Raw genomic sequence first — 22,457 nt, 5'->3', positions numbered from 1 at the left:
TAAAACTGGAGACTTTGTGGAGAAGTAGTTCATGTTCACTTATTTCTTGTTGTGTAATTTCAACTTTGAATTATTAAACATTATTGAGAGAGAAAATCTGTTACTTTACTTTTCGGAAACTCCTTGTACTTACCAATAGGACCGAATAAGTGCAAAGCAGTAAAACCAAGTAAATATTCTTTGGTGAAAACTGAAGAATATTCACCCAGTTAATTTTTGACCTTTCATACTTGGTTTATTCAAGAGTGATTTTATAATACTGATAATCTGAGGAAATTTTACATGATTCATGACATTTGTAACTATGTCATGAATTTTGAATACCTCAGCTCAATGTTTGCTGTAGTTAAGATAGCAGAAAATTTTCTGAGACATCCAATAATCATTTATACAAATATTGTTTCTTTATTCCTTTGAGTGGAAATTTGTATATTTTTAAAAAGTTTCATAAAAAATTGACAAAAGTTTTAAATATGAAGACTTTTTTGTAGGAAATGTTATAAATGATACTTTAACAAATTATTTTCATTTTATGAAACTTGTGTAGCCTTAGTTTTTTTCAAGTTGGATTTTAGGATATGAAAGTATGTAACGAAGTTAATCTTATTAATATATTAAGAATTATAGGTTTATTTTTATTTTTCAATAGAATCTGGTTTCTGAAGCAGTTATTGCAATGGTACTTTAAAATGAAATTAAGGAGGAATGAAGAACAACTTGAGACATTAAAAAGAAAAAAAAGAAGTCTTATTGAATTAGCAATGGAAACAGAAACATATAAAGTAGTGAAAGAAATGTTAGAAAAATATGATCCTGAATTTCAGAAAAAGGTGAGAACAATTTAATTAAACTAAAAGTATGAACCAAAAAGTCAAAGTTAATCAATATTGGTCATATTTAAAACCTTCTTTAACAACCTCCTGTTTCTTTAATGATGTATACAAGATTATGATAACCAACCTTATTAACTATAAGACAGTGTTAGACTCTCATTTATACAAATATTGTTGATCCCGACTTCAGCATAGCATTTGACTCAATCCCACGAGTGGTTACTGTATAAGCTGGAACATGTGGGTATAACAGGTAAGGTCCTTAGATGAATTGCACATTGGTTGCATAACAAAAGGAAAAGGGTTATAATTAATGGATACTCTAGAATGGGATAAAATTAGAAGTGGGGTCTTTCAGGGATTAGTGTTGGGACCACTGCTGTTTGTGATGTTCTTAAATGCAAAGGGATACAGGATGCAGTCAAAATTTGCATATGAAGTAAATATTAAGAGATGGTTAGTGACTGGCACAAAGAAGTACTTCTTCACAATGACTAGAATTAGCTTGAAGGTTGATCAGTTAAGTGGCATCTGTTTAATGCTGCAAAATGTAAGGTGGTACCCTTGGGAGATAACCCTAAAGCAGCTTATATCCTAAGGTGTTGAATTAAAAACAATAGAGGAAGAAAGAGATTTGTGGCTACAATCCAGGTAAAATTGTTCTCTGTACAGTTTTAGAAGATGGGTGGCAAGGAGGTCCTGTAGTGTCCTGTTGACAGTTTTTTGAACAACTGCTTATAGAGATAAGGAAGATTATAATTCCACTATATAAGGCAGTTGTGACATCACACTTTTAATAGTGTCTAAATATGGAGGTGACACCTTTAAAAGGTTGAGATGAGTAACACCCCAGATAAGATGGGTAAAAGGCTGCCCGGAGAGACTATGATTGTGTGGCTGCAGAACTTGGTGGTAAAAGGGATCTGATTGAGATTTAGACTGTGAGAGGTAATAAAAAAAATGATCAGTGAAGGTGAAATTTTTATGGTTTTAAATGATACTAGAACCAGAAGAACAAATTCCAACTGAAGAGGAAGAGTTACGAACTAAATTGTAAGAAGTTTATCATTTACCAAAAAGTTGTTAAACATTTGAATTGCCTCTTTGGATAGTGGATAGTTGGGCCAATGGCTTGGTTAAATTCAAAAGCAAGCTGGATCAGTACCTATGGAAGGGGGGGATGTATTCTCCTTCCCCCACTTTTTTCCCCATCCAGTGCACAAAAAAAAAGGATCTTTTCACTGTGTGACTAGTGCTAATATTGAATACTAAAAATATGTTTGTCCATCACAAAATCAAATTGTTTTATTGGCTTTTTTAAAGTTCTCCTGACTTTTGGTTCATACTGTATTTAACCTAGGATTTACTGTTGTAATATATGATTTCCGAGTTAGTTGTTTGAGAAGTGATTTCTTCTTGCAATATACTGTACAGTATATAAACAGTCCATTTTATTAAACGCGCGCTCTCTCTCTCTCTCTCTCTCTCTCTCTCTCTCTCTCTCTCTCTCTCTCTCTCTCTCTCTCTCTCTCTCTCTCTCTCTCCATTTTTTACCCATATTGAAATCCAAATGTTCATGCTGAAATTCTAAGGTCATTGTACTAAGAATGATTTTATCATATTATTTCATCATATTCCCAGTATTTATTCCCATATAGTCCTAGGGTTCTGTTATCATTCACACCATCTATTATCATTTTCCTCTTTCTAATGCATCTTTCTTCTTAACTGTTAACTTTTTAGCATTACCTTGTTTTTATTTTATCTCACCATCTTTTATAAGCATTTCTTTTTTGGTCTTTCAGATTTGTCTTCCTCCTTGTCTTGTATGTTATCTTTTGGAATATTTCACTTGCACATTTCTTTTTTTAAAGATAATCATTTATTTCATGGTAAAAGTTATTCAGAGTATCAAGAAAATATTAAGGATATTTATTTAGAAAATCTTTCTAAATATCATTAGTATATTAATATTAGTAGTGGCAAAATTTTTGGTTCAAGGTAGCAAGCTTAAAAAATATCAGCAAAAAATCAAACAAAATAAATAAATAAAAATGTAAATAAAAAAAAAACACTACCCACTTCATTTGCTCATCCCTTCTAATATTTTATCTAATCCTTCTTTAAATTTATTCAGATTGCCCACTTCCTGTTAGACTAAAGTTTATCCCAACAATCAGTTACTTTGGCTGAAAGCCATTTCTGCACATTTATCCCTCCATTTTTCTGTTTTGTTTCCCTTGTCTATGTCTGAGAAAGAGTAAGGATGCATCAGCATTTAATTTACTCAATCCATTTAAAGCTTTAAACACTTCATTCAGGTCTCTTCACAAATGCCTAGTTTACAGATGCTACAATTTGCAGAACCCAGATATTTCTTTATAAAGCTGTTGTGCTCCTGATTAATCTTTTTTGCTCTTCTCTGCACCCATTCCAGCAGAACCTATATGCAGTACTCAAGAAGCTGCCTAACCATTGCCTTATACAACAGGATAATCCTTTCTTTCTCACTACTGGGAAAATTCCTATTAACATTGACATAACCTACGAGCTGTCTCTAGCAGCCTGTTTCCACACCTCAGAACTTCGTGTAGGACTGCATAATTACCCCTAGGTCTTTTTTCATTCTCCACCACTTTGAGTGTAGTACCACTCAATTATTATGTTATTCTGGGATTATTGATACAGATGTCTTGCATTTATCGTTGTTAACTCTATAATGAGTATTCCCTGGGATAGAGTATGTCAGAGCTGTTTTTTTTTTTTTTTAATTTAAGCAATCTATAGAAAATGACATCAATGTAAATTTATAAATTTCTCAATTCTTGTGTTTCGTCTCGATACATATCAGAGGTTTGGATATAAAAAAACAAAATAAAATGTTTTCATAAGCCTCTTCCTGCATGTAATTATTAAATTCTGAATAACAAGAATTTAAAATTAATTGCATCTTTCCAATTGTTACCAAAGCAATCTACCATCATGTTTGATCCATGCATCTCCCAATGGAAATGCTTGCTTACATCAGATGTTGTTTACCTCTGAAGCGTTTCTAGTGTTCAGTCCCACAAGTTTCACTTCTGACAGTGAAGATAACATCAAAATATGGTTATTAAAAATATATTTTAAAAAATAATTAAAAATGTACATTTATAATATAAAAAATGAATTTTTCATAGTTTTTCTACAGTCTATTTGTAACAGAATGAAAATAAATGTGTCATCATAAAGTTACCAAATTTGCTGATTTTTAAGGTTATAAATGTTACTTTTTCTCTGTACATGATTACTTCTTGAAGTAAATAGGCATACCATCAGCCTTAGTTGCCGCTTTTCAGCCCATGTGTCTAATTTATCTAGATCTTGCTGGAATGGCATACCTGATTACTATCACTGATCACCTTATCAAGCTTTGTATTATCAGCAAATTTTGACATTCAGCTTGATTTGTATTTATCAATATTGTTAATAAATATTAAACAGTAAGGAGCCCCAGCATTGAATTCTGTGGGACTCAATAATAATATTAAACCATGATGAGCTTTGGCCATTTACAAACAGTCACTCTCTCCTGCCATTCAACCATCCCTTTATCTATAGCACCACTTTCTCACTAATGCCATATTGGTGCAAATTGGATCATGCCTATGTTACACATTAGTAATATATGCATAATTTTTTACCCAACTTAACTCTCAGGCAATAGCATTAGCATTAGTAGAGGCACACAATGCAAGAAAGCAAGCTTATATAGCATCAGCCAAAAAAAAAAAAAAAAAAAAAAAAAAAGCCCTTCCCACTTCACTGATCTATTTGTTCGAAATGTTTGTCTGGTTCTGTCTTGAAATTTCTGCGCATCTGTTCTACAACTGTCTTTCCTCGGTTTGAATCTATGCCCCCCTCAGGTTTGTAATCTGAGCAAGAGGAAGAATCCCATCAACATTGAACCTGCTCAATCCATTCAAGGCCTTATACACCTTAATCAGATTGCCTTGCATGTGCCTAGTCTCCAGACGCTGTAATTTTCAGAATTTAAGCCTTCCTTCGTAAGCGCATCCCTTTGTTCCCATCACCAGCCTTGTTGCCCTTCTCTGTACTTGTTTCTAGCAACTCTACATCCTAAAATGAGGCTTCCAGACCTGTATACAATACCCAAGGTGTGACCTGACCATTGCCTTATACAAGGTGATAATCACCTTGTTATCCCTGCTAGTAAAATTCCTGTATATCATTGACAAGACCCCATTACCTACTCTGGCAGATTGTCTGCACTGCTCAGAAAACGTCATATCTGACTGCACAATTACCCCCAGGTCTCTTTCATTCTCCACTACCATGAGTGCAACACCACCCAGTTGGTACATTTCTCTGGGGTTACTGCTACCCATATGGATTACTTTGTATTTGTCAGTGTTAAATTTCAGTTACCACTTCTCAGCCCATCTACCCAACTTTTCCAGATCCTGTTGCAGCAGCAGCATACTGTCATTACTGTTATTAACAATTCTGCCAACCTTTGACATTAAGCTTGATATACCTTCATCAATATCATTGATAAATATACAAAACAACAGTGGGCCCAACACCAAACCCTGAGGGACACCACTAATGATATTAGTCCACGTAGAGCAGTACCCACTGAAATAACTGTTTTCTCCCACTCAACCATCCTTTTATCCATTTTAGCAGCGGCGCCTTAATAGCCAGGTGGGCAGGAGCAGCAGTGCGTAGCACACGCTTCTTGATTAGACCGGGGTTTGAGCCCATGACCACCAAATACGGAGGATGCGGAAAGGTCAGGGAATGACTACCGCATATCACCGGAGCAATGTGGCCTTAGTTGCTAATGCTCCCAAAAACCAAATAACAATCCATTGTAGCAACTTGCCCTTAATGCCATACTGCTTCAATTTGTACAGTAGTCTTCCATGTGCCACAGTATCAAAAGCTTTCCTGAAATCTAAGTATATGATATCAAAATTATTTTTTGCATCCAGTTCCTTTGTGACCACATCATAATATCCAATCAGATTGGCCAGACAAGTCTTCCCCTTCACAAATCCATGCTGTGTCTGAATTATTACTGCTGTCTTGTCTAGATAATCCTGCAATGCTTCTTTAACCAGTGTCTTCATTATTTTCCCTGGAACAGAAGTCAAACTAAGGTCTGTAATTACTTGTGTCATCTTTTGATCCCACTTTGTAAATTGGAGATACATTTACACATCTCCAGTCTGTGGGAACTTCCCCCGAGTCCAAGGATGCTCTCATAATTATAGCTATGGGTTTGCTTACTTCCTTTGCCACCTGCTTTAAAATAACTGGATAGATCCCATCCATCCTGGGTGCCTTTCTTATGTTTAACTTCAACAATTTCTCCACCACTTTTTGCTCACAGTTATTACAAAATCATTTAACTCCCTGTTAGAGTTTGATAAACATCTGGCCCTCTCCTCCTAGAATAACTCCTCATGTGTGAATGTAGATGCAAAATACTCATTTAGTTTGGCAGCTATCTGAGAATGATCATCTACAGCCAAACCATTGATATCAAGTGGACCAATCTGATTCATCCCCTTCCTTTTAGAGTTTATGTAAGTAAAGAAGTCTTTGCTGTTTTTCTTTGAATCCTTTGCCAAAGATTTCTCATATCTGCCTCTGCTTGTCTAAGAGATGGTGCAGCTCTACATTATATTCGTAGCACTTCTCCGAGATCTGTCTGAAGGTGGAAATATGGTCAACAGTCAACCTCCCTCCACGGAACCCACTTTGATATTCACCAACTATTCCTTCTGCTAGACTTGCTATTCTTCTAGTCAGGATGAAGGATAAAATCTTATATGTTGTACTAAGTAGGGCAACCCCTCTGTAGTTTCCACACATTAGTTTATCTCCCTTCTTGTGGATTGAGATGATTACCGCCGTCTTCCAGTCATTTGGCAATTCTTCTCTTTCCCATATGTCTGATATAAGCTGATGTAATTTTTGGATCAGTTTCTTGCCACCTGACTTTGAGTTCACCTGGGATGTTATCTTCTGTGGGTGCTTTGTTATTTTTAGCCTTTTGGACCGCATCCCGTACCTCTTTTATTGTTGGGCCCAAGATACCCTCAACATTATCTGTTTCTTCTTTCTGTTCTTTATTAAGTATGGAATTAAAATACTCCTTCCAAACTTCTGTGTTCTCCCCCCCACTATTTCTCCTTTCTTATTCTTACACAGATTAAGACTGGGTTAGGCGCCTCCGTAGCCAGGTGGGAAGGAGCAGCAGTGCGTAGCACACGCTTCTTGATTAGACCGGGGTTCAAGCCCGTCACCACCAAATACGGAGGATGCGGAAAGGTCAGGAATGACCACCGCATATTCGTGGAGCAATATGGCCTTAGTTGCTAATGCTCCTAAAAACCAAATAACAAACAAACAAACAAGACTGGGCTTGAAACCTTTTTTTTTTTTATGTTTCCTACTTTATAGAATTTCCTGATCTGCCCTCCATTGTATTCTTGCATTTTTTTCTATTCTTTTCTTTTCCCATTCTGTTTTCTTTTGTCTACATACTTACTTTGCTTTGGCTCTTTTGAACCTGTGATCCTCTGTATTCTTTCTAGTTCCTCTCTGTAACATTTTCTGCCTGGCTTGGTTTTGTTCTTCCAGGATCTTCTCACAGTCTTGATCGAACCAGTCATTTCTCACTCTTTTTTGTTCCACTCCAAGTGCCACTTCTGCTGCTATGCTCAGTGCTTCCTTAATGTCTTCCCATTTTTTATTAATGGGCTCAGCTCACCATCCTGTTGTTGGTGTTTCTCCAGTTGTTCCTTGACTTTCAAGCTAAACTTTCTCTAGTATCTTCATCTTCTTTATGCTTATCTTGTTGATATCTTTTCTTTGTTGTCTCTCCTTTCCCTCTATATACCTTTGAGAGCCTATTTCGCACACGGCACCGTAACATAAAATGGTCCGAATTGCAATCTGCCCCCCCCCCCGTAACTCTTCACGTCCATTACATCCGTAGCATGACGGGTATTAATGAGGATGTGATCTATTTGATTATGTGTGACACCATCAGGTGATATCCAAGTTTCTTTGTGTATATTCTTATGTCAAAAATTTGTGCTATTAATGCTCAAGCCTTTCCCTCTTGCAAAGTCTATTAGCCTTTCCCCATTTTCATTACTTGTTTCGTGTAAACTGTTTCTTCCTTTGGTTGGTATACGCACTTCCTCTCTCCCTACTTTGGCATTTAAATCACCAACAATTAGTTTAATATCATTTCTTGGGGCCTCATCTAATGTTCTCTCCAGTGCTTCGTAAAAGGCATCCTTTGCTCCATCCTCTGCATCTTCTGTTGGAGCATGTACACTGATCATAAATGTGTTAAAAAAGACCCCTCTAGGCCTTAGCATACATATTCTTTCATTGATTACACTGTAATTCATCATTCATGCTTTAGTGTTCTTCTTAATCATAAAGCCTGTCCCCAGAATGTTGTCTCTGCTTCCACTATTTATTAGGGTGTAGCCTCGGAGGTTTATAATGTCTAAGTTTCCCCATCTTATCTCTTGTAATGCTGCTACACTTATGTTATATCTCTTCAATTCTTTCTCCAATTTCCTGCTTGTTCCTGGTTGCTACAAACTTTGAATGTTCCACATAGCTACAAAAATCTCTTTAATCCTTTTGGCATGCTTGGGTTGAATTCCATTTGAGACATTCCGGCTATTCCCTTGAGGTTTCGTAACGTTATGTTTGTTTTCTGGGGTGGGGTTGTTAACCCCATGCCCAACCCCCAACCTGGAGGACCAGGGTATCTCTCTTAGTCTGAGTCATCATCTGTAACATGTCCAGCATGGGAGGCCCTGCTGGTAGTAAGACTATTGCTGTTTTAGTTCATAGAATCATTTGGCCACACAAGCCCCACCACTACGACAAAGTGGAGATACCTTCGGGGATGCAGTCACCTTTACGAAAGCAAAAACCCTTCCCTTTACCACTGATGGTAGTTACATCTTTAAGTAAATCCCACATCAGTGTGGCCCTGGGTGCCAAGCATTCCATGGCCAAGTGATCTCAGTGCGTTTATCAAAGCGAACTATCTAAAGAGCTTTTGCTATTACAGATTCTCTTTATTTCTGAATACCGGTTTTTTCCTTATTTTATATTGCAGTAGCTCTTTCGCTGTACAAGAAGTAGGCAAAAGCCTAGAAAGGGAAGTCACCTTTCTATTTCTTTTTCCTTTATCACTAACACAACTAACAGCCACTTGGTCACTTCGTGGCACTGCTCCTGCCTCCCCGTGGTGGGGCCGGTAACCTGGGTGGTAACCACAAACTCCCAGGGCCAAAAGGAGCCATCTTGAATCTTAACACTTTTCCACCATTAGAGCCATCAATCTCAAGACCAGAATCTCATGATAACAAATCCAGTCACCCTAAAAGGCTTCAAAGGGAAGCAGTCTCCTTAACTACCTAACTTTCTGGTTATACACTCTCTCTCCACCTGGCCTGTGGGCAAGTTATTGCCATTTATGATCCAAAAACATTTGGAAACTATTGCTGGGTCACCAGTCGTGGTCTCAATTCTAATCTCAATGCATTCTCACAATTCTAATCTCCAGATCGCATTCTCTTCACCAAAAATGGTGAAGAGAATGCAATCTGGAGACCTCCTCATTGAAACAGCCTCCTCCAAACATTGAGCAGCTATTAAGGACAATGACATTTGGTGAGTTGCCAGTATCTGTTACTCCCCACAATACCTTAAATTCATCAAAAGGTGTCATCACAGAATGGGACCTTTTTACAGTGTCTGAGGATGAATTAGTTGAACTTAGGAATCAAAAGGTAATTAGTGTGAGATGAATAATGACTAAAAAAGATGGAAATCTCATACCAACCCGATCCATCATTTTAACTTTCAGTATTCCTGATTTATCATCCGCAGTAAAAGCTGGCTATTTAAATTGTCGAATTCGCCCATACATCCTGAATCCTCTTTGCTGTTTTAAATGCCAGAAATATGGCCACTCACAGCATGTAGAGGTGTCGCCATCTGTCCTATTTGTGTATTAAAGGATCATACACAAGCAGATTGCTCAGCCTCAATTCCCATCTGCTCCAACTGCAAAGGAAGCCACCCTGCCTTCTCTAAATCTTGTGAAATGTGGAAAACTGGGAAAAAAATCCAAAAGTATAAAATTGAACATAAAGTCATATATCCCGAGGTATGCAGACAAATTATGTTGACCATACCTAGTCTATCTTATGCCTCTTGCACCCAAAGTTATCATTCAATTTCAGTTCAAACAGATGTATTGATACCACCCAACACCTCTCTAGCTAACTGGGTTAAAGCAACTTTATCAACCACTGGAAAAGATACTGCCAAAACCAGCAAAACCACTAACACGCCAGTTAATATACCAGTTGATATTTCAACTAAGGAATATAAGAAGAGTTAACAACCCACCAACAGCATGGAAGTGGATGAACACCCAGATTATGAGGAACCCTTCATAGAACTTCATGCCAATGACATTATTGATACTGGATGACCCACATTCCCAAAAAAAGACCATAAAAAATGCCCCACTCAAAAAACAGTCAGATGAATCATCCTCAGCTAAATCCAAATAATGCCTAACACTATATAATGGAACTGCAGAGGACTAAGCAGTCATTCTGATGATTTAAGGGATTTAATCGCTCAGTTCAGTCCCATAGGTATATCCCTGCAGGAAACATTTTTGTCAACGCAAGTCTCGCCAAAATTATCAAATTATACTGTTTACAGGCGAGATAGAAGCCCAGACTATCCTGCCCGTGGAGGAGTAGCTATTCTTATCAATTCTAACACACTGTCCAAGAACATTCAATTACAGATCACCCTAGAAGCTGTGGTAGTTTGTATTGCAGTGGGTATGTCAGTTACCCTTGTTTCTGTTTATATTCCACCTTCAATACCATTTCCCATTCAGAATTGGACAACCTCATTACTCAACTCCCATCACCAATTTGTCTTCTTGGTGACTTTAATGGCTACCATCCATTGTGGGGATCCACCGCAATGGATTCAAGAGGCAGATTTATTAAAGAATTTTTGAACAATAATCTTAATTTACTAAACTCTGGATCTCCCACCTATATTCATCTACCTACAGGATCTATTAATGTAATTGACTTGTCCATTTGTTCCCCGTCCATCTTTCCAATCATGACGTGGTCAGTATTAACTGATCCCTTTAATAATGATCATTTTCTGATTATTTGCTCTTTACAAACAGGGATAACTCCAAATCCTGATCAAAGATCAACTTGGAAGTTTAAAATGGCGAACTGGGATTGCTGTTCTGCTCAAATACAGATCAATCAAATCAATCAAATTCTGACTGCAGCTGAAACTTCTATTCCAAAATCCAAGAAAAATTGCATTCACTGAAATCATTGGTGGAATACAGATCAGGCCAAACAGGAGAAAAATCGTGCTTGGAATAAATTCTGCAAGTATCCTACCACCAGTAACTTAATTGCTTATAAAAGCTAAAGCCCGAAAAATTAAACAAAAAGTGAAATATGATTCGTGGATTGCTTTTGTCTCAACCATCACAAAAGACACTGACATGCAGATCATCTGGAGAAGAATACAGGCCCTAAATGGCAAATTTGTTTGGCTGCCCTCTCTAATACTTCATTGGAAAGGGAAAGATGTGTCTACTTCTGAAGGAATTGCTAATGCACTTGCAGAATCGTTTGCCACAATCTCAGCTTCTGCCTCTTATTCATCCTCCTTCCAAAACATCAAAGCAGGTGCAGAACGATATAAAATCAACTTCTTCATTCACCGTTCCTTTCTGTACAACCAAACTTTTATATTAATAGAACTGAAAGAATCATTAAATAGATTTTCCAATAGTGCTTCAGGCCCAGATGGTGCTCATTACATATGTTGAAGCACTTACTTCAACAAGACCTTTCTACCTTGTTGATTTTCTGTAATCGGATCTTTTCTGAAAATGCCTATTCTTCTTCCTGGTGCCATTCTTTCATTATTACTTTACCAAAACCAGGCAAAGACCCTTCCGTGGTTCAAAATTATAGGCCCATATCTCACGAGCTGCATAGGGAAAATTTTTGAAAGGATGGTTCATACAAGGCTCACTTGAATCCTAGAATCACAAAATCTCCTGCCTAATCATCAGTATGGCTTTCGAAAAAACAGATCAACGTTAGACGAGCTCATCAAAGCCAAATATCATATCCGCAATGCCTTTGTCATGAAACAACATCTAGTCATGGTCAACTTAGATCTTGAAAAGGCATTTGACACTACCTGGTGGCATGGTATTATTATGGATCTTTACCATCTGGGGCTTAGGGGGCAGTTGCCAGAAATAATTCAACGCTAGATGAGCTCATCAAAGCCAAATATCATTTCCGCAATGCCTTTGTCATGAAACAACATCTAGTCACGGTCAACTTAGATCTTGAAAAGGCATTTGACACTACCTGGCGGCATGGTATTATTATGGATCTTTACCATCTGGGGCTTAGGGGACAGTTGCCAGAAATAATTCAAAATTTCTTATCCTGCATTCATTTCAGGTCCATTATAAAAACATGCTCTCTACATCTCACATTCAGCAGGAAGGCTTGCCTCTTAGTTCAACACTATTCGCAATCCGGGTTAGCAATATGACACAGGACATCCCAAAAACCGTTGAAACTTACATGTTTGCGGATGACCTTACCATTTCATGCCAGTCCAAAAGTATGAACACCATCAAATGTCAGCTCCAACTAGCTATAACCAAAATAGAATCCTGGACTACACGCAATGGTTATGGTTATCGTCTGTCAGAAAATAAATTCACTGCCACTCACTTCTGCAAGTTACGAGCTCTCCATCCGGAACCTGAACTAGAAATAAACAAAACTCCAATCCCACCTGTTAATACCGTTAGATTTCTTGGATTGTTATTAGACAGCAAGCTAAATTTCCAAGCTCACATCACTCATTTAAGAACCACTTGTCTAAAGCATTTGAATATACTTCGATCTGTCTCGTCCATGTCATGGGGAGCTGATACTCTACTGCATCTTTACAAAACTTTAATCCATTCACGTCTAGATTATGGTTGTCCAGTAAATGACTCTGCTAGGAGCACTGGTTTACAATGACTAAATGAGATCCAGCACAGTACACTGAGAACTGCATCGGGTGCTTTCAGGACTTCTCCAGTCCAAAGCACTTTATATTGAAGTGCATGATCCTCCATTACATCTTCGTAGGAAAACATTACTGTTCCACTACGCTGCTAAGATCCAGAGCCTTCCATTGCACCCTAGTTGGGAGCATCTTTATAACACTCGTTGGGATTTCTTCTATGAAAGCAAGCCAAATGAAAATAGACCTATTCAGAGTTGGAATATTGATTTAAGTGATATTTTTCAGGACACGATTGCACATGTTCCACCTTGAACATATGTTTTTGCCTCTTACGATGTTCACTTTCTTCAATGGGGGAAGAATGTAATACCACCTTGCAATATTAGGCAGTTGCACTTGACTCGCGCTACTCTGAACTCTCATGCCTGTCAAATCTATACTAACGGATCGAAAACGGTCAATGTGGTAGGTGTTGCTGCAGTTTTCCATCATGTAAAATCACAGCAGCACTACCGGTAGCATGCAGTATCTTCACTGCTGAATTATATGCTATAAAGTTAGCACTTAGTAAGATTATTGAGATTTCCATCTCACCTGCTGTAATTTACACGAACTCCCTCAATGCTGTTTCTGCCATAAGGAAGAATTTCCCTTCTTCTCATCCTACATTGAAATATATTCATTCCCAGCTATTTTCCTGCAGTGTGTCCAACCAGTCAATCAGCTTTTGCTGGGTCCTTGGCCATTCTGGCATTCTGGGAAATGAAAGTGCTGACTTTGCCGCTAAACATCCTCAACCCGCTCTCTCACAACATCCTCAAGTTCCTTACTCTGACTATAAGTCTGTCATATGCAAAGTGTGCTATGATAAATGGGCACAGATCTGGAAAAGAAATACCAATGATAAACTTTACCAGATAAAAGAAGATCCAAAGGTGTGGCTCTCCGGCTTCCAACGAAACAGACAAGAGGAAGTGGTACTGTCAAGACTCAGAATTGGACATACTCATCTCTTCCTATTATTGGGAGAAAACCCACCTTGGTGCTCATCCTGTCAGACGCAACTTACAGTCCGTCATTTTCTGGTTGAGTGTCCCTTACATTCAACCATCCGATCAAACACTTTCCGGTCTTTCTTGATGTTGAACCTCTTGTATAATTTATCTAATTTCTTAGGAAATGAAGCCAATATAGAAGAATGTTTCCTGTATTTAAAATATATTGGCTTGTACAGGAGCATATAATTTAACATCTCTAATGATATGCCTGTAAATAAACTGTGAACAGACACAATTTGGCCTCAGTCGCCCTTGTGTCGTTAACCCAAATTCCACCAACAACCACATCAGTACGCTGTGATTACTGCCACCTAGTGGTTCCATTATCTGTAAATTCTTAATTCATGAATAATCATATTTAACAATATGATATATTTAAGGTAACACTTAATTTCTTAAGTTCTGATAATCAGATCAAGAGTGTTACTCCCTCTTGTTGCCTCTCTCTCTAACATGCTGCTGTAGAAAGCAATCATCCAATAAAGATTTACTGGCTCACTCTATTTCTCTGTATAATTGTTCATTGTACTCATCAGTCATTAGGCCTATAACAAACTCCTACCCTCGTTTTTGCTTTTCCAATACTTATGTCACACCAAACTGACTGAACTGTCCATCTATGTCAACTGGATGCACTTCCTTGGATTTTATGTGTTTCTTAACTAACAGCGTAACTTCTCCTCCCTACCTATCCTGTCTATCCTTTCTGTACACATTGTACTCCCCAAATTCCAATTCTGCATTCCCTCTATCTGTGTGACACTACATCTCTGATATCACAACAATATCCACCTTTGATGTTTTGACCAGCACTTCAAATTTATCAAACTTATTTACTATACTCCTAGCATTGGTGTACATGCAAGTATACATGCATCTGTTCTTACTCTTAGTGCTCTTACACAGCCCATGTATTTACTTGTTTGTTTCATGACTCATGTGTGCTCCAATTTTTAGGGCTCAATAGTGCCCTAAGAATATGAATTTCATAGTCCCAATGATTTTTCTCATAAAAAAAATTTAAGCATATATTTTTAGCCAAAAATGCAAAAATAATAGGTTGAACCTGGTAAGTTATTGTTAATTCCTTTTTAATGCCATTTGTCTGATATTGCACATTATTTTTTCTTTGCTGTATTCAGAAATTTATAAAAACAGTTCCTGATGTGAGAAAGAGTTATTGTCAGTTTTCTGCAACATCCTATTAGCACATATATAAGCAAGTACAGTTATCAATTATACAGAACATAAATGCGTAATAATTTAAATAAACTCAATTAAAATGTTTAACATTTTAATTTATTTCATGCAAAATAAATTACATAATTAATAAATTACATAATTAATACAGGTAAATGAATTGGTATTTAATTAAAAAAACATCAATATTTCATTGCCATAGCTACTACTCGTAATATAGCTGGTTCAATAGTGTTATTCCATCTTTTTGCAAATTGTTGTTTTTCTGTATCTTTTTCTTTTTGCAAAAAATAGTAAAACGATATTAAAATTAGAATTTTTAACTTCTAGGAATTTCCTATTTTTGTTAATGAATACAGGTGTGATATGCATCTGAGAATAGTTTTGCTGTAATTGTCCAGTTCGTCATTAAAAAAAAAAACAACCTTGGTTTTGCAGTCATTTACAACAATGCAAAAATCATAGCCCAGGGATGATACTCTCTCAATTCAGGAAGCGATAAAGTTTATTAAACACTAATGGGTTTATTTTTGAAGGAAATAAATTATGGATATTATCTCTAACGTACATTTCCAATAGAATCTAGAAATATGAGCCAAAACACTGCACTTCCCATCAGTAAATTAGTAAAGACCACTTTCCTTTTCATTCACAATTAGAAAAGACTAATGATAGACAAATTCAGAGACAGTATGTGATGAATGTCAAAACAAGTAGATGTGGCAGACTTTACTTTAAACTGTTTTATATATGTGGTTAAAAAAAAAAAATCTGTTAGCACAGTTCTTTCAACTTACTCTCAGTGATTTGTGTGCTGATACAGTTGAATAAAGTTTTTCAATATAATAAAGTAATTGCATTTGGAGAACCAATTTATCATCCAATAGCACTGTTTGAAGAATGGGTTTTTTTAAACCAAAGTGAAATTAATCGATTTCCTAACAAAAGAAAAGAAGTTTCCAATGCTTCTTGATATCACTTGTTAAAGAAGTGTTACAGAATCACCTAGACAAGACTGCAGTAATAGTTCAGCCACAGCATGGATTTCTTAAGGGGAGGTCTTGTCTGACCAATTTGATTGGATACTGTGATGTAGTTACAAAAGGAACTGAATGTAAAAAATAATTTTAATTTCTTGGATTTCAGGAAAGCTTTTGATACTGTTCCACATGGAAGACTTCTGTACAAATTGGAGCAGAATGGCATTAAGGGCAAGTTGCTTCAGTGGATAAAGGGATGGTTGAGTGGGAGACGGCAGAGAGTGATAATAAATGGACAGTGCTCTACGTGGACTAATGTTTTTAACGGAGTCCCCCAGGGTTCGGTGCTGGCCCCATTGTTGTTTTGTGTATTTATCAATGAAGGTATATCAGGCTTAATGTTCTAAGTTTGCAGATGATACAAAGGTTGGCAGGGTCGTTAATGACAATAAAGACAGTATGCTACTGCAACAGGATATAGAAAAGTTAGGCAGATGGGCTAAGTGGCAACTGAAGTTTAACATTGACAAATACAAAGTACTGCATATGGGCAGCAGTAACCCAAGAGAAATATACCAACTGTGTCATACTACACTCAGGGAAGTGGGGAATGAAAAAGATCTGGGGGTAATTGTGCAGTCAGATATAAAGTTCTCTGAACAGTTCAGATGGGCTGCCAGAGCAGGTCACGGAGTCTTGTTAATGATATATATATATGAAATTTTCTAGCAGAGACAAGGAGATGATTATCCCTTTGTATGAGGCAATGGTCAGGTTACACCTTCAGTAATTCTTACAGGTCTGGAGACCTCATTTTAGTAAGGATGTAGAGTTGCTAGAACGAGTACAGAGAAGGGCAACAAGAGTGGTGAGAGGAACAAAAGGGTACTCTTACCAAGAGAGGCTTAAGTTCTACAAGTTGCAGCATCTGGAAACTAGGCACCTGCAAAGCTATCTGATTAAGGTGTATAAGGCCTTGAATGGTTTGAGCAGGTTCGATGCTGATGGGATTCTTCTGCTTGTTCAGATTACCAACCTGAGGGGGCATAGATTCAAATTGAGAAGAGACAGTTGTAGAATAGATGTGCAGAAATTTGCCTTTAGCCAGTGAGTAGTTGATTGCTGGAACAGACTTCCATCTCTTATTGTGGTGGAAGTTCATAGGTTAAATAAATTTAAGGTTGAACGAGACAAACATTTGGATTGACTGGATGGGTGAAATGGGAAATTTTTTTTTTTTTTTTTTACGATGCTGTATAAGCTTGCTTTTGTGCATCATATGCCTCTGCTAATGCTCTGCAAATTCCAGCACCTGGAAACCAGGCATCTGCGATGAAATATGTTTGGGGTGTTCAAGACTTTGAATAGATTGAGGATGCTAAATGCTGATGACATACTTTCTCTACTTAAACAACACATATTTGCGTGCATAAAAAATTTAAATTGGGGGGGGGGATGTTTGCAGGATAAATATGCAGAAATTTGTTTTCAGCCAATGGGAAGTTGATTGTTGGAACAAACTTTCATCTGGTGTCATAGGGGTGGGTAATTTGAATAAATTCAAAGAAAACTAGACAAACTATTAGAGGAGATGGACAGGTGATATGGGAAGTTATGTTAGGTGTTTTTTTTTTTTTTAGCTGATGTATAAGCTTGCATTCTTGTATCATTTGCCACTACTAATACAAACTCAGCAGAAGTCAACAGATTCATATTATTTCTTATAATATCAGTGAGGCAGTCATTGTGGTACCTGAAACTCAAGTAATGCACACCTGTTGACACTATTGGTATGTACTTTATAACTGGTTACTCAGCTAAGTAATTAATAAATTCATGAAAGTGTTGGTATGTACGTTTTGGTTCTGCTTAAAGTCCATTTTAGAATAATATATTTATAAATGAAAGTGTTTTGCCATTTTACTTGATTTGGTAATTTATAATTAAGGTTTAATATCTTGGAAATACTTTTGAGACATCTATTTATAAAAACTTTTATTTTTAGCTGTAGAATATGCCCCTACATTTGTTCTGTGGTGCAGTTTGGAAACACCTTGTATAATAGAGTTTACTTCAGGTAGCATTTATTCTGCAAAACTTATAATAAAATAGCATTGCTATCCAAGTGTGTGCTGTTATTTGTAATACAGCAAACTCTTTAAAATTTAGCACTCTTGGGGATTAAGAGTTGCTCTATTTTAAAATTTTTCTGATTTTAGAGAGGTGTACCTAGTGATTGAGCAGTTGGAGAAGACATTTCAATTAATATTAAGCACTAGAAAGTGAACTTATTTACATCGGAAATTTATAATGACTAAAATGTAGTGCTAGTGGTTAAAAATGTAAATATATGTTGAATTTTTTATGTATAAACAAATGATAATAAACAGAGTCCAACTAATGTTGTCACGTACTGTAATATCAGTCAGTGTGCTTCTCAGAAAAAGTACTTTTTGCAATGGAGGGAGAAAAATCGCTTTTTCTTCCTAAGGATTAGTTATAATCAGTTATAAGCAATATTTTTTTAAGTTTCATTTTTGTTGTCATTGTAATTAGTCATGAGCTGAATGACTAGTTATATTGGTGGCAAAAATCTTGGTTGTAGAATTAAATCTATTGTTTGTGTACATCAGTTTGTTGCTGCTTATGAAAGAGATTAACTGTATATTTAATGAAGCATACATTTTCCCAGCTGTATCTACATTAGGCATTTTCTGTCTATCTTTGCTCTTAGATATTCTAAGTAATGTCAAAGTGGTCACCAACTTACACAAGGTTGTACGACTAGCCATATAGCTGTAATATGCAAGAGCAGTGTGTACTAAGTTACAAAGTTTACTTAAGTTATATCAGTAAATAGAGAAATTCCCTTGTTTGCATAAATTTTAAAGTCAAATGTGATCATTGATAATAGTGCTGGATTGCTTTCTTAATGTTTCCAGATTGAAAAATCACGATTTTTTGTAAAATGTGTCAGATTGTAAAGCACCAGATTTCATGTCTTTTATTAGAGACTGTACTATTTTTAAAAAAATATATAAAATTATGGGTAAAATTAATGTATAAACCTGTCATATAAGAAGATTGACTGTCTATAATTCTTTTTTTTTTTTTTTTTTTTTTTTTGTCCTGCCACAAAATGGGGAGAGGCGAAGGAAAGAGTGCCAACCCTAAATATTTTTCAGGTGGTATTGCAAGCATCAAAAGGAGGTATTTGATAATGCTAGCAATAATGATTTATTTAGCCTGAAATATTGATTAAAATGAATTTAAAAGGACTGAGATTATGATTTAGATAACAGTTTTATTGGTCAGCTTATTTCTGACAGCTCTAACATTGGAGAAGAAATTAAATCATTTGTTTAAGGGCTATAAGTAATTAAAAGAATATGAAACCAAATGTCACCACTTCAAATTAGATCTCTGGAAACTTATGAGGTGTAGTCCAGAAATAATCTCCATTTATTTCTTGTAGAGTTACATACAGTACAATAAGGCTTTGCTAACACAAATATGATCATTTGCTGGTTCAACATGCTGGATTTCTACGTAGTCTATCTCTTTTGCTACACAGAGTTTCCACCTCCATATTTATTTCTCATAATACAATACAGTCAACTTTGGGAGTGTATTGTGTCCACTGATATGTTGCCATCCCCACTGCATCTCTGGATTGATACTGACTTCCAACAGGTTGCCTTTCAGTTAAACAGCCAGAAGTCTGATGGAGCCAGATCTGATGAATTGAGGGAAGCATTTCCAGTGACAGATTAAGACCCACTAGGGGTCCCTAGGCACGAAGAATTTATGATAATATTGCCTCTAGCCATACTGCCCACACAATCTCTGAATCTGACAGTAGGACATATGATGTAAACAAATTTGTATAATAAAATTTGTAATATCAGTAACAGATTTGTAACTGATATTAAGGAAGTTGTATTAGGGTTATAAGGAGTATGTATAGTCTTGTGAAAAAATTTAAAACAGCTATGGAAGGAGCTGGAAAAAAGAGTTATTTCTATCACTGTACAAACAATTATATTGCACCAACTAAAATAAATTGTCAGACACAGTTTGAATTCACAGTGGGTACTATGCTATAAATATTAAGAAAACATGTTAATAAATTGTAGGAGATAATAACATTTTTGCTAACTAAACTACAAAAAAGAAAGAAAGGGAGTTATTGATAGAAGCCTTTGAGTTTGTAGGATAAAGAGGAAAAAAAAAAAGGACTTAGGAGTCAGAATTCAGTTTTCAACATTATTATGCTGGATTTCCATAGCCATTTTACAAACATTGACCTCTGATAATAAAATAGTTTCTAATCCATCCTGTCATTTCTCTCAGTATTTTTCTAAGAAATTCCAGGTAATCGGGTCAGTAGCAGTAAACTTCATTTAAGTTCAGTAATTACAGACAGAGTTGTAGTTAAAATACATTCTGGGTAGACTTCCATCCCATTCTAACACTTGTAACTCTTTTAGTGAACAGAATTTGGAATGCTTCCTCTGGTTACAGGAATTACTTGTGGTGTTGAGGAAAACACAAAACCACTTAACTACTAGCTGTTTAATTTTCTTATCAGTTGTATTTATTTTATCACCAGTTGGCATCTCTCATATTGTGGAATCACTTCGCAACTGTGTTGCCCTGTTGCATTACCAGGGTACCTGCCCACCCACCGATGATAGGCCAACAGCTTTGAAACGGTGCCGTCTGGGTGGTGGTATCCACTGAGAATAAGTAACAGTAGCCTTCTCTGCCAGAGAAGCATTACTTATTCAAAGTAGTGCAATATCTGGTATCTCATTGTGAAGGCAGCCACAATATGAGATACAGTTAAAACAATGCCTTTTACACTACATACGTAGTTTAAATTTATGGGTAAACTATGGTATATCTACACCGATATTATATAGTTAATTACTTAAAACCCATATATAATTATGCGTTGTGCATTTTATCTTTAAATACCATGCAATATAAAGCAGGTGGCCAGATATGTAAGGGTGCAGTGTGAGAATGTTCAAGATGAAAGATTTAGGTGAATTTGAATGTGGCATGGTAGATGGTAGCAGATTTGCTGGTGTGAGTATCTTGGAAATTGCAACCCTGTTGGGGTTTTTATGTATTGAGATTTTTATGTAAAACACCTTAAGTCCAATAACTAAACAAAATCCAGCCAAAGGTAAACCCATGTCAAAAGCAGCTCATTGATGCGAGAAGCCATTGGAGGCTGGCAAGACTTGTGCAGGGCAACAAAAAGAATTCAGTGAGTCAAATAACAATCCAGTACAGTAGTGGCAACTAAAGAGGCATTTCAGAGGACATAACTCATTGTACTTTGTGACTGGTGGGATATTACAGCCAGTGACTGAACCAAGTTCCACTTCTTCACCAAGAAACAAGATGGTACAGTTAGCTCAGAGACGCCAACATTGGACAATAAAAGATTGGAAAAACGTTGCCTGGTCAGATGAATCCTGGTTTTTGCTGTTTTGTGGTGATAGGAAAATCAGAATATGGCTAAAACATCTTAAGTCCATGAACTCCATCCTGCAAAGTGTCAGCCAGGGGCGGTTCGTCCGTAGGAACCCCTACCTATTTAAATCTAGATATACAGTGAACGGAGTTATATGAAATTTTGTGAAGAAAAATGCAACACAATGAATATTTTTATTAACAGGACCCTTATATAGTATGCACGGCCTCTATTTCCAGTAATCATTTCAATAATAAACGAATAAAAACATGAAATTGTTTCCAACTTTGAAGTTTAATTAACTGTAGGCTTCACTGTGCACCAGGCAGTGACACAGTGAATACATATTGGCAAGTTGTCAATATATATTTTTTATAGGTGAAACAAATTAAAGTCGTTGTAAAGCACACAGTGCAGATTTCATTGTTGACCCTGATGGGTGTGTAGCCACAATGTTGGTGTCTTTTTGTTATTTGCCTGAATTCCCATTAAGTAACTAAATAATATCAGTGTTAAGTCAATACTCAACATTCAACAGTGTAATTATGCGATTACAGCTTAATTGCAAATTGAGCTTGAACTTGGTAAGTTGAAGTTATATTATGAGGTGATGTGTAAGTAAAACATTATTTCTACGACACACGATTTTATGAAATTTGATTAGATCATGGCTTCCATGCTTCCCCATGGAGTAAATCATGTGACAGTGAATAAACTTCAGCAACTTAGTTTTTCA

The 22,457-nt window shown here is 36.4% G+C and overlaps 1 protein-coding gene across 2 annotated transcripts in view; it reads left to right on the top strand.

Annotated features, from left to right (window-relative positions):
• Lnpk (zinc-ribbon metal-binding protein lunapark) overlaps positions 1 to 22,457 on the top strand; it is a 206,312-nt gene that overhangs the window by 79,774 nt on the left and 104,081 nt on the right. For both annotated transcript variants that reach the window (XM_090380315.1, XM_090380310.1), the window contains exon 4: positions 650 to 830. In XM_090380315.1, the coding sequence (XP_090236441.1) occupies positions 650 to 830 (181 nt within the window). The remainder of the gene's footprint in view (positions 1 to 649; positions 831 to 22,457) is intronic.

This window comes from Mastigoproctus giganteus, chromosome 1 (genome assembly GCF_048544385.1).
Source record: "Mastigoproctus giganteus isolate SK-2022 chromosome 1, ASM4854438v1, whole genome shotgun sequence".
Classification (NCBI taxonomy): Eukaryota; Metazoa; Arthropoda; class Arachnida; order Uropygi; family Thelyphonidae; genus Mastigoproctus; species Mastigoproctus giganteus.
The sequence above is the reverse complement of the archived record's forward strand: the minus strand, read 5'-3'. Positions and strand labels throughout refer to the sequence as shown.